General features: G+C 36.1%; 2 protein-coding genes and 1 pseudogene across 2 annotated transcripts in view; 1 reads left to right on the top strand and 2 right to left on the bottom strand.

Annotated features, from left to right (window-relative positions):
* HADHA (hydroxyacyl-CoA dehydrogenase trifunctional multienzyme complex subunit alpha) overlaps positions 1-12067 on the top strand; it is a 39572-nt gene that overhangs the window by 2307 nt on the left and 25198 nt on the right. Inside the window, exons 2-4 of the mRNA XM_036224065.1 lie at positions 4263-4304; positions 4398-4468; positions 6256-6389. Of these exons, the coding sequence (XP_036079958.1) occupies positions 4263-4304; positions 4398-4468; positions 6256-6389 (247 nt within the window). The remainder of the gene's footprint in view (positions 1-4262; positions 4305-4397; positions 4469-6255; positions 6390-12067) is intronic.
* LOC118605685 lies at positions 1999-2120 on the bottom strand (annotated as a pseudogene).
* Positions 4760-5676, bottom strand: LOC107505208 (60S ribosomal protein L9-like). The gene has a single exon (XM_036224067.1). The coding sequence runs from the start codon at positions 5478-5480 to the stop codon at positions 4959-4961; it is 522 nt and encodes a 173-aa protein (XP_036079960.1). The 5' UTR covers positions 5481-5676; the 3' UTR covers positions 4760-4958.

Genomic DNA, 12067 nt, shown 5'->3' with positions numbered 1-12067 from the left:
AATTTTATTTTCACTTTCTTAATCCTGTCCCTTCCTTGATCCTATCCCTTTGAATATTGAGAAAAACTGTTGATTGTTACAACCAAAGTAACACTTTCATATTTGAAATTTGCGTCAGCATAATCCAGCTCTCTCCACTGTTTAGTATTAGGTCTTGTATTTGTCTTTTTGAGATAATTATTAAAATGATTAGAAAAGTGGGGAAAAGGTTTCTCTCTTTCTTTTGCTAGCACAGTAGATTTAGGGTAAAGTTCACCCAGCTGCTCCAACGGAAGCCCTCCTGATTGGGTAGTAGCTAAGGCTGAATTCCAAAAGCACAACTACTTTGTACTCCAGCTTGACTGTTGACTGTTGATAGTTTGACTGTGTTTTGCATGTTTTCCAAATGTGCTTGTACACATACTGATTTTTCTTTGTTTTTTTGTCTCAGTTGATTTAGAGGAGATTTTGTGTATGTGCATGTGGATGTGTGTGCAGCAAAGGTAGGTTAGTGAGTAAGGATTTAAAAAGGCTTATCTGTAAACCGATGAGCACTAACCTGTTTTCTCAAGTATTTGGTCTTTAAAATTGCAACCCATGCCCAAGCCCCCCTCACATGCTCTATTTTTTGTTTGTTTGGGCACTTATCTTTTAACATGCCTATTTACATATTTATTTAATTATTTATTTTTTGTCTTTCCACACCATCCCTCCTACCCCACATTCCCAACCAGTCCATTCTTCGTCTAATCCACTTTACTCTGTTTTAGCTAGAATTGCCTGTTTCCTTGCTCCCCTCCCACTGGAATTTCTACATTATAGGCAATCTCCTTATGCCAGGATTAGTTTCACCTCTCATTCATCTCTGCTGCATAGGAACTGATTCTTCCCAGATACCACATTGCCTGCTGCCCTAGAATGTAAGCTCCACAAAGATAGGGATTTCTGCATTTACTTTGAGTGCCTAGAGTGTGTGGCTCATGGTAGGCCACAATAAATTTTTTGTTGTTGAATGAATGTGATGATATTGGAAGAGATTACAGAGATATTGGGGAAATACCTGCTATAGATGCGGCGATTAGAGAACAAAACAGTAAATAATAAAAATGAAAATTCTGCCAGAGAAGGGAAAGATGGTTGTAGATGGAATCTCAAGATAGGGCTTTGTGGAAAAGGTTAGAGCCACGATACAAATATAAAGAAGGAAGAGTGATATAGATACAGATGATACAGATTTCAAATGCTAGAAAAGCAAAGAAGTATATCGTTAATGAAGTAGAGATGCAGGGATCGAGGAGATGGCTGACTTCTAAATTTGGTGTAGCACTTTGACGTGCAAGACCTTTTATAATCATTACATCACTTTTATTTCTATCTTAATAACACTGAAATGCATTAAGAGACTCGTTCATGATTATACAGCCAGTAAATGATAAACCTGGTAGTTGAACAGTCTTATGATTTTCAGGTCATTTGTCTCTGCATTAATTTAAGGTTGCTGACTTGGATTACTTAAAGAAAAAATGAAGATGGAACTAGAGAGCACCCCACTGTGGTTCTAGTGCTATCTATACAGGTTTTTTTTTAATATGTCGCTTTACCTTTCAAACCAATATAAAGTTGCTGTTTTCTGTGCCTTCTCTTCTCCATTTTAAAAGAACTGCAGGATAAAGAGATGGAGGAAGCAGGAGCCTTGGCTACTACCAGTGGTCTTCTTTTAATCCACTACACCATCAGTGGGTTCTCCAAATCAGTGGTTCCCACATGCCCATTTGTTTACTGTCCACTTCAGTTATCTTTTTAAAAAATAGAGATTCCGAGACTCAGCGCCCTTTAATTCTGATTCTGTGGTTCTAGGTTGTCTGTCACCCAAGAATTTGTGGGTATTTTTGAGTCTCCCCAGCTGATACTTTTTTTTTTTTTTTTTTTTTTAGGCAAGGCAACCCTTGGTTGATCTCACAGATTGCAAGGACCTTGTCAGTTTACAATCCGTTATTTTTATTTATTTTTTATTTTTTACACCTACAGCACCTGGTCTTCCTAGGTGGTCGCCCATCCAAGTACTAACCAGACCCAACCCTGCTTAACTTCCGAGGAGATAAGATGGGATCGGGCTTGTTTAGAATAGCATGGCTATAGACCCCAGCTGATTCTAATGCCCAACATAGTTCTGGAGTGAATCACTTGTCAATACGGCTATAGGAATCCAAGTCCAGCTGGGATTAGTCAAATAGTTTCACGTGTAATAGTTCCCCACTCCAGAAGGGTCCTGCCTCCTGGTCAATTATAGACAATCCTAACTTGAAAAGTGGATATATTTCTAAGGTCTGTTTCTAAATCACGTAGAAAGTACTTTTGATAGAGTCGATGTTTAAAATTGCATTTTGAATACCACCACGACATAAAATGACCAAAAGGGTTTGATTTTGTTCATTGAACTTGATTATCATTGCATGCTAAGGCAAAGTTTGACATGCCCGGATCAGTTGAAGTTGGGATATAGAGAATGAGAGTAGGCACAGAGAAAAACAGGTTGTCACAAAATCTAGTCACTGAAAGGTGGCTAGTGGTTTTAACTTTTTTAAAATTTAAATAATAGCACTCCTAGATTAGGCAAGCACTGCATATTCTCCTAAGTTGTGTTCGTGGATTCCAAAACCGTACAGCCCCTAATGTAGCCCAAATACAGTATATTTTGGTGAAAATTAGAAATAAAAAAGTTTTAATGCTAGTAATAAGAACTAGGTAATATTTGGGTAAAGCTAGTATAATTAGAGGAGATACATGAAGGAACCACTGGATATTATTTAAGTGCTAGTTCTTTGTTATGTTTAATATTACTTTAAAACTTATGCCTTTTCCTGGTACAAGTGTTTCATGTGTTTCGTGACAACCATTATAGTTGTCAAGTATGAAGGGATTTTTAGAACCAAAGAAAGAAAACCTTTTCATAAGATAATTGGACAAGATTTGGAAGATGTGTGCAGGGAGAAGTAAGGAGTTAAAGAGGTGCATAGGAGATATAGTTTGAGGTGAATCATGAATAAAGGGAAGATAGAGGAGGGTATTTTAAAAAAAGATTAGAAGTTGTAGTTGAGGGATATTGACCCTGTGCTAGTCTCCAGAGCAGCTTGGTTACTATCTAGAGCATGATGTTATTAATGTTAAAAAGGAGGTATGGTAATGGCCAGAACAAACCTGGAATTTTTGCCTAGAATTTCCCAATGTTCCTTACCTTCTATCCAGAGTTCAGATTGAAAGACCCTCTATTGGGATTTCTCTTATGGCATATGCTCAGAAAGGTCATTATGCTGGAGAGCCTCAAGTAGTGAAGTGGTTGGGAAGGAGGAAGGAGAATAGTTGGTCTCTGTTATTCCCAGAGTAGGTGTATTCTAGGTGGAGTGCAGTATAGTCTATTTCAGTTAGAAATAATTAAAATAGCTAAGTGTGACAGTTTTATTTATGATAGTCACTAGTGCCCCTTGATTTTGCTTTTGATAACACTGGAAACTCCATCTCACTATAAAAAATGTAAAAGAATATGATCGAAGAACACGGTTGAGATATGTTCGGAATCCATTTGAACTGTCATGAATTGCTTTGTAGATTACTTCTTCTTAGTATATACATTTCCTATTTCTGCCGTAACAAATCTCTACAAATTTAGTGTCTGAAACAATACAAATTTATTCTCTTACAGTTGTGGATATCAGAAATGAGCCTCAATGGACTAAAATCAAAGGCGTTGGCAGAACTGTGTTCATTCTGGATGCTCTAAGGAAAACTCCATTTTCTTGCCTTTTCTAGCTTCTAGAGCCTGCCTGCATTTCTTGACTTCTTCAAAGCCAGCAGAATGGGACCAAGTCCTTCTCAGGCTGCCATCTCTCTGGTTCTCTTGCCTCTCTCTTTCCCTTCGTGATTACATTGGGCCCAACTGGATAACCTAGGAAATCTCCATATATTAAGGACAGTGAACTAGTAACCTTAATTCCATTTGCAACCTTAATTCCCCTTTGCCATATAACGTAACATATTCACAGTTGCTGAGGACGTGGACATCTTTGAGGGGACATTCTTCTAACTGCCACATTTAGTATCCAATTAATCATATGACCTGATAATCGAAACAAAAAAAAATATGTTAGTGGTCACAATAATGGCTTGGAACACATTGTTTTAATTTTGTTTTTTGTTGTTATAAATTCCAGCTTTGTCGTATATAACAGGTACTACAGGAATTGTTTTGTAAAATAATTAATTTTGAAATACCTTTTTTTTTTTAGGTTATATTTGCCGCAACTTTACAGTATCCTCTGCTTCGCTGAGTAAGTTTAATTTCTTGTCAATATGCTTATATTGCTTTTTACATTTATTTAGTAGTAAACATGTTTACAAATAAATTTTCCTTCTCTTTTTAGCCAGAACCCATATTAACTATGGAGTCAAAGGAGATGTGGCAGTTATTCGAATTAACTCACCAAATTCAAAGGTACCTACTTTAACTTGCTACAGGTTATTTTTAGTAACTACATTCACTTATTAGTGACTTATTTGTACCAGCTTTGTTTATAAGAAGCAAAACTGACCTACTTGTGAGGTTATTGAATCCGGTTTCTTCATTGCCTGCGCAACACAAGTCTTCATTCATAAGTTAGCCAGCTTGAATGTGGTTGTTCGGCTTTATGAGGGACCTGACTGGATGCAGTTCACATATTGGAGATCAAGTTCTGTTCACAGTGGACCTTCATTTGTTTTTGGTAACTTCGGCAAACATGCAGTTTTTTTTTTTTTTTTCAATACACAATTTTTATTGCATCTTTAAAATATCATAGTTAAGTCTGAGGACTCATCCAACATCTTGGCGTTTCTATAACTGGACAACTTTGACCTTATTCATCAGTCTACTGAACTGTTCCTTTTTCAGAAACATAAATACCATCCAAAAACTTTCTGATATCCTTGTTTTTCACTGTTGTGGCTTATTGAATCAAAGCAGCTGAATTGGATAAAAATTCAATGTCATTTCCTTCAAGAATTAACTCATCTTTCTGGGCTTGAGATACTGAATAAGCAACACCTGACCTCATCTGAACCCTGTGGATGTATTTCTCACCCAAGAAATTTTGAATTTCAACAAGAGAACCATTCTCCTGAATAACGGCATTGATGGGGAAGTGAGCATACACAGGCCGCATCTTGTAATGAAAGCCCAACATAAAACCCTTGATCATGTTCTGTACATGATTACAGATAGTGCGAACAGTAGCCAGTTCCTTTCTGTTTCCCCACCATTTGTAAACCCGGAGCCTCTTCTTTTTCTTTCCAAGGAGACTGAGTTCTACATTGATATGATTGAAGTCCTGCCACAGGGTGCCTCTGGGGCCCTTCTCAATAACTGAGTTTCCCTTCACAGTGATATCCACATTTTCTGGGATGTTGACAGTCTGATTGCTGAGAATGGTCTTCATTCTCGCAGTAGATGCAGCAAAGAGACCATACATGCAATATTAATCCAGTCTTTTGTCAAGAAGAGCTTTATTGCAGGGGCTCATGCTTTTCCCCTATCTAAAATTGTTGTAAAGGTTTTGTGTTTCAGAAGTCTTGTTAGTGGAGATCTAGGAGGACCTAGATAGGAGCAAGTAACAACTATCATAAAATTAGAAAAATAAGAGATAGTCCCCCTCTCGAATAAACCCAGGGACCCACTAACCAATGATTCAAACTTAAGATATTTTTTTCAGAATTTTCTAAGTTGAACATTTTTCTCCTAACTACTAAAGTAACACATGCCTATAGTAGGAAATTTTAAAATGTTAAAGAAAAAAGTAACAACCATTTATACTCCAAACCAAAGGATAACCACTTTTAACATTTAATCCAGTTTCAACAAACAGTATTTATGAAATTAAGATCATACCATATGTCTAATTTTGATTCATCTTTTTCCTTAAAAATCATACAATTTTTTTCAATGCCAGAAAATGTTTATAGACTTATTTGTAGCCTGCATATGATTCAAACTCTTAGGAATATGACCCCAAGTTCCTCCTTTGAGTAGACCTGTTTTCAAAAGGAAGGATGCTTATAGTTGGCCAAAACTGACTAAATAGAAAGCACTGGGTATTCGATTTTTTCCCTGCCTCTCTTTCTTGTTTTTAACAGTATACCTTTTATGATAAACATATTTCTTACAATCAGATAGCATCTGATGGTGATTTGCAATTATGATACTTCAAATTGAAACCTTTAGATTTACATGTTATTTCCCTTTGGCAGGTAAATGTACTGAGTAAAGAACTGCAGTCAGAATTCACAGAAGTAATGAATGAAATCTGGGCTAGCGATCAAATCAGAAGTGCTGTCCTTATCTCCTCAAAGCCAGGCTGCTTTATTGCTGGTGCTGATATCAAGTAAGTTTTAATAAAGTTGATTTTAAAAAAAGGAGTTTTTTGCATAAGCCATGTAAAACTAAATATAACCTTTCCTTAAAGAAGTTGAAAGCAGTTCAAATTCCTATTAAGTAGAATAAAAAATACTATAAAATTGAACTAAGAATGAGATGCCATTTAAAAGTTTAAAAATATGTTAGCAAGGACTTGGGGAAATGACAGTTAATATATTACTAGTAGGAATGGAATGCCAATTGGTACAGCCACTTTGGAGAGGAATTTGGCAGCATTCAGTAAAACTGAAAATACATTCATAAAATCCAGTGATGCCTCCTCTAGGTACATGTTAGAGAAATCCTACTCTTTGTGTTTAAGGACCCATGTACAAAGATGTTCATTCCTGTGTAGTTTAAAATAATGAATAATTTAAAACAAGCTAAATGTCAGTCATTAGGGAATAGATAAGTAAAATGTGGAACGCTCACAATTTCACATAAAATACTGCAAAACAGTTAAAAGGAATTACTAGATTATAACAGTGTTGGAGCTCAAAAACATAATGTAAAGTTAAAAAAAGAGCAAGTTACAGAATGTTTTTATATAAAGCTTTTTAAACCATACATGAAATACTTCTTTATATTATTCGTTAATACAGTATGTAGTTGGTCTGGAAGAATATACTACACACATGAAAATGGTTGAAGATAAATGAAGAGGCTAATAGGACTTGAAGAGGCTGTCAGAGGGAACTTTACTAATGTAACTAATAATTTTCTTTTTTAAAATGATAGAATGTATACATATAAAACTCATTTATAATTCTTTAAAGCAAGAGTCCCCAAACTCCAGGCCACAGACCAACTGAGACTGGTCTGTAGCCTGGTAGGAACCAGGCCACACAGGAGGTGAATAGCCAGCAAGGAAGTGAACCTTCATCTGTGTTTACAGCCACTCCCCAGTACTAGCATCACCATCTCAGCTCTACCTCAGCTCATCAGGCATTAGATTCTCATAGGAGCACCGGTCCCTGGTGCCAAAAAGGTTGGTGACCACTGCATTAAAGCATATGTAAGGAGGAGAAGTGATATCTTAGTGTTAATTTAATGGGTTAAAATCTTAACATTTATTAATTGTCAAAATATGAGTATTTATTCTTCGTCCTTTGGGCAATGATAGCCAATATTATAGACTTAATAATTTGTACCTAAGGTGTTTGTATATTTTAAAGCTTTTTTCACATTGTATACCTTTTCTATTATATAATTAGAAATTATTTTTTTAAATGTCAGTTTATTTTTTCATACTATATATACTTTTTTTTTTTTTTTTAGCATTTTTTTATTTTCCCCTCCCCCTTCCTTCCTCCCTTCTGGTAACCACTAGTCCATTGCCCATGTCCATGTGTCTTTTGTCCTGTTCATTTGTTTGTCCTGTTCATTTGTTGCTTTTAGGTTTATATCCCACATGTGTGATGCCATGTGATTTTCAAACATTTCTGTTTGGCTTATTTCACTTAGTATGATTATTTCAAGGTCCATCCATGCTGTTGAAAATGGCAGTATTTCATCTCTTCTTATGGCCGAGTAATATTCCATTGTGTATATGCACCACACCTTCTTTAGCCAATCATCTATCGTAGGACACTTCGGTTGTTTCCATGTCCTGGCCACTGTGAATAATGCTGCTATGAACATCGGTGTGCAAATACCTTTTCGGATGTGGGTTTTCAAGTCTTTGTGGTAAATACCCAGTAGAGGGATTGCTGGATCATATAGTAGGTCAATTCTTAGTTTTTTGAAAAACCTCCATATTGTTTTCCATAGCGGCTGTACCAATTTGCAGTCCCACCAGCAGTGTATGAGGGTTCCTATTTCTCCGCATCCTCTCCAACATTTGTTATTACTCGTCCTGTTGATTATAGCCATTCTGACAGGTGTGAGATGATATCTCATTGTGGTTTCGATTTGTATTTCCCTAATAGCTAGCGATATTGAGCATCTTTTCATATATTTGTTGACTATTTGTAGGTACTCTAGGGAGAAGTGTCTATTCAGGTCTTCTGCCCATTTTTGATTGGATTGTGTGGGGATTTTTTGTTGTTATCAAGTCTTCGTATGAGTTCTTTGTATATTTTGGATATTAGGTCCTTATCAGAAGTGTGGCTTGCAAATATATTTTCCCATTCGGATGGTTGTCTCTTTACCTTGTTGATGGTTTCTTTTGCTGAGCAGAAGCTTTTTAGTTTGATGTAGTCCCATCCATTTATTTTTGCTCTTACTTCCCTTGCCTTTGAGGTCAAATTCATAAAATCCTCTTTAAGCCCAAGGTCCTTGAGTTTAGTTCCTATGTTTTCTTCTATGCATTTTATTGTTTCAGGTCTTATATTGAGGACCTTAATCCATTTTGAATTAATTTGGTGTATGGTGATAGACAACAGTCTAGTTTCATTCTTTTGCTGGTGGTTTTCCAGTTTTCCCAGCACCACTTACTGAAGAGGCTTTCCTTTCTCCACTGTATATTTTTGGCATTTTTGTCGAAAATTATTTGCCCATATAAATATGGGTTTATTTCTGGACTCTCGATTCTGTTCCACTGGTTTGTGTGTCTTTTCCTGCCAATACCATGCCATTTTGATTACTGTCACTTCATAGTATAATTTGAAGTCAAGCAGAGTGATACCTCCAGCCTCATTCTTTTTTCTCAGGATGGCTTTGGCAGTTTGGGGTCTTTTGTGCTTTCATACAAATCCGTGTTTTTTTGTTCTGTCACTTTAAAGAATACCTATGGAATTTTGATGGGGATTGCATTAAATCTGTATAATGCTTTAGAGAATAAGGTCATTTTAACTATGTCGATTCTTCCAGTCCTAGGACACAGAATATCTTTCCATTTCTTCGTATCTTCTTCAGTTTATTTTAATAGGATCTTATAGTTTTCATTATATAAGTCCTAAACATGTTTTGTTAGATTTATTCCTAGGTATTTTATTTCTTTAGTTGCAATCGCAAAAGGAATTATTTTTTCCACTTCTTTTTCTGACACTTCATTATTAAAGTATAGGAATGCTATGGATTTTTGAATATTGATTTTGTATCCAGAGACTTTACTGTATTTGCTTATCGTTTCTAGTAGTGTTCTAGTGGAGTCTTTAGGGTTTTCTATATAGAGAATCATGTCATTAGCAAATAGTGATAGTTGGACTTCTTTGTTTCCTATTTGGATGCCTTTTATATCTTTCTCTTGCCCGATTGTACTCACTAAGACCTCCAATATTATGTTGAATAACAGTGGCAATAGTGGACAGCCTTGCCTTGTTCCTGATCTTAGAGGGAAGGTTTTTAGTTTTTCACCATTAAGTATAATGTTGGCGGAGGACTTTATTGTGTTAAGGTACTTTCTTTCTATACCAATTTTGTTAAGCGTTTTGATCATACGTGGGTGCTGTGTCTTGTTGAAGGCTTTTTCTGAGTCTATTGATATGACCATATGATTCTTATTTTTTAATTTGTTTATGTGGTGTATCACATTGATTGATTTGTATATGTCGAACCATCCCCTCTGCCCCTGGGATGAAGCCCACTTGATTATGGTATATAAGCTTTTTAATATGTTGCTATCTTGAGAGCGCTAGTATCTTATTTAGGATTTTTGCATCTGTGTTCATGAGAGATATTGGTCTGTAGTTTTCTTTTTTTGTGTTATCTTTACCAGGTTTTGGTATCAAGGTAATATTGGCCTCAAAATGAGTTGGAAAGTATTGCCTCCTCTTCTATTTTTTGGAAGAGTTTGAGGAGAGCAGGTATTATATCTTCTTTGAATGTTTGGTGAAATTCACTGATGAAGCCATCTGGTCCTGGACTTTAACTTTTTAGTAGATTTTTGATGATTGTTTCAATTTTCATACTGCTGATTGGTCTATTTAGATTTTCCAGTTCTTTATTCAGTCTAGGAAGGTTTTATTTTTCTAAGTACTGGTCCATTTCTTCTAGGTTATTGAATTTGGTGTTCTATACTTTTTCATGGTATTCTTGTATGATCCTTTGTATTTCTGCGGTGTCTGTCGTAATTTCCCCTCTTTCGTCCCTGATTTTGTTTATTTGTGTCTTTTCTCTTTTTTCTTTAGTGAGTCTAGCCAGGGATTTGCCAATTTTATTAACCTTCTCAAAAAAACAGCTCTTCATTGCATTTATTTTTTCTATTTTTTTGTTTTCAATTTCATGTATTCTCTAATTTTGATGATTTATTTTCTTCTGCTGACTTTAGGCTGCATTTGTTCTTTTTCTAATTTTTTATGATAAAGTGTTAGGTTGTTTATTTGGGCTAGATCTTGTTTTTGAACTAGGCCTGTAATGATATGAACTTTCCTCTTATGACTGTTTTTGCCATGTTCCAAAAGTTTTGATATGTTGTACTCTCATTACTGTTCATTTCTTTCCATTTCTTTATATTTTCTTCAGTTTCTTTTAATAGTCTTTTGATCTCCCTTTTTATTTCTTCTCACTCAGTTATTCTTCAGTAGTATGTTATTTAATCTCCATTTATTTCTGGTTCTTTCTGCTTTCTTTTTACAGTTGATCTCTAGTTTCAAAGCATTATGATCAGAGAATATGGTTGGTATGATTTCAACCCTCTTATAGTTGTTGAGGCTATCTCTATGTCCCAGTGTGTGGTCAATCCTTCGAAATGTTCCATGTGCACTAGAGAAGAATGTATAATCAGTTGTTTTGGGATGGAATTATGTCCAGCTGGTCTAATGTATCATTTAAGGATGTTATTTCCTTATTGATCTTCTGTTTAGATGATCTGTCCATATCTGACAGTGGGGTATTTAGGTCCCCTACTGTGATAGTGTTTTGGTCTGTTTCTCCCTTTAGTTCTGTAGGTTTTGCTTTATATATTTCAGAGCTCCCTGATTGGAAGCATAGATATTAATAAGTGTTATATCTTCTTGGTGCATGATTCCCTTTATTATTATGAAGTGTCCCTCAGTATCTTTCTTTACCTTTTTGATTTTGAAGTCTATTTCCTCCAATATTAGTACTGCTACTCCCACTTTTCTCTGAATACCATTTGCTGGAAATATTATTTTCCACCCTTTCACTTTGAGTCTATATATTTTTTCCCCCTGTTTAATCTCCACCCTCCCTCCCCCCGCCTCCACTTCCACCCCTGACCTATAGTGTTGCCATTTCTCCTTAAGACCTGGATCTTTGAAAGCAGGGCATCTACTCCTGCTCGCAGTATGCACCTAGGACCTGGCACCACCCGCACACTTGAGCAGCCTGGTGCACCCGGGGGGTGTGGCACACCCGGGGCTTGGTGCACCTGGGGTATGGTCCGTGACTCTACCTGGGGCATGAACCCAGGACCTTCTGCATGTAAAGCAGACATGCTGACCACTATACTATGGAGCCACCTCACTTTAAGTCTGTATTTATCTTTGAAACTGAGATATGTCTCCTGTAAGCAGCATATGGTTGGGTTTTGTTTTTTGATCCAGTCTGCAACTCTGTGCCCTTTTATTGGTGAGTTCAGTCCATTTACATTTAGGGCGATTATTAAAATATGAGGTCTTCTTATAGCCATTTTATCTTTTGCTTTCTGGTAACTCAGTGTTTCCATTGCTTCCTTGTCCTTGTGCTTCTGTTTTCTTTATTTTGGTTAGTTTTCATGGGTTTTCCCTCTGGTCCTTCTTGTTT

Source organism: Rousettus aegyptiacus, unplaced genomic scaffold (genome assembly GCF_014176215.1).
Source record: "Rousettus aegyptiacus isolate mRouAeg1 unplaced genomic scaffold, mRouAeg1.p scaffold_m13_p_7, whole genome shotgun sequence".
Classification (NCBI taxonomy): domain Eukaryota; kingdom Metazoa; phylum Chordata; class Mammalia; order Chiroptera; family Pteropodidae; genus Rousettus; species Rousettus aegyptiacus.
Note: the sequence above shows the minus strand (reverse complement) of the source record. Positions and strands in the feature narration are given on the sequence as shown.

Bases quoted from the DNA above. Each gene is read 5' to 3' on its own strand.
- LOC107505208 (XM_036224067.1), bottom strand. From the start codon at position 5,480: ATGTATGGTCTCTTTGCTGCATCTACTGCGAGAATGAAGACCATTCTC.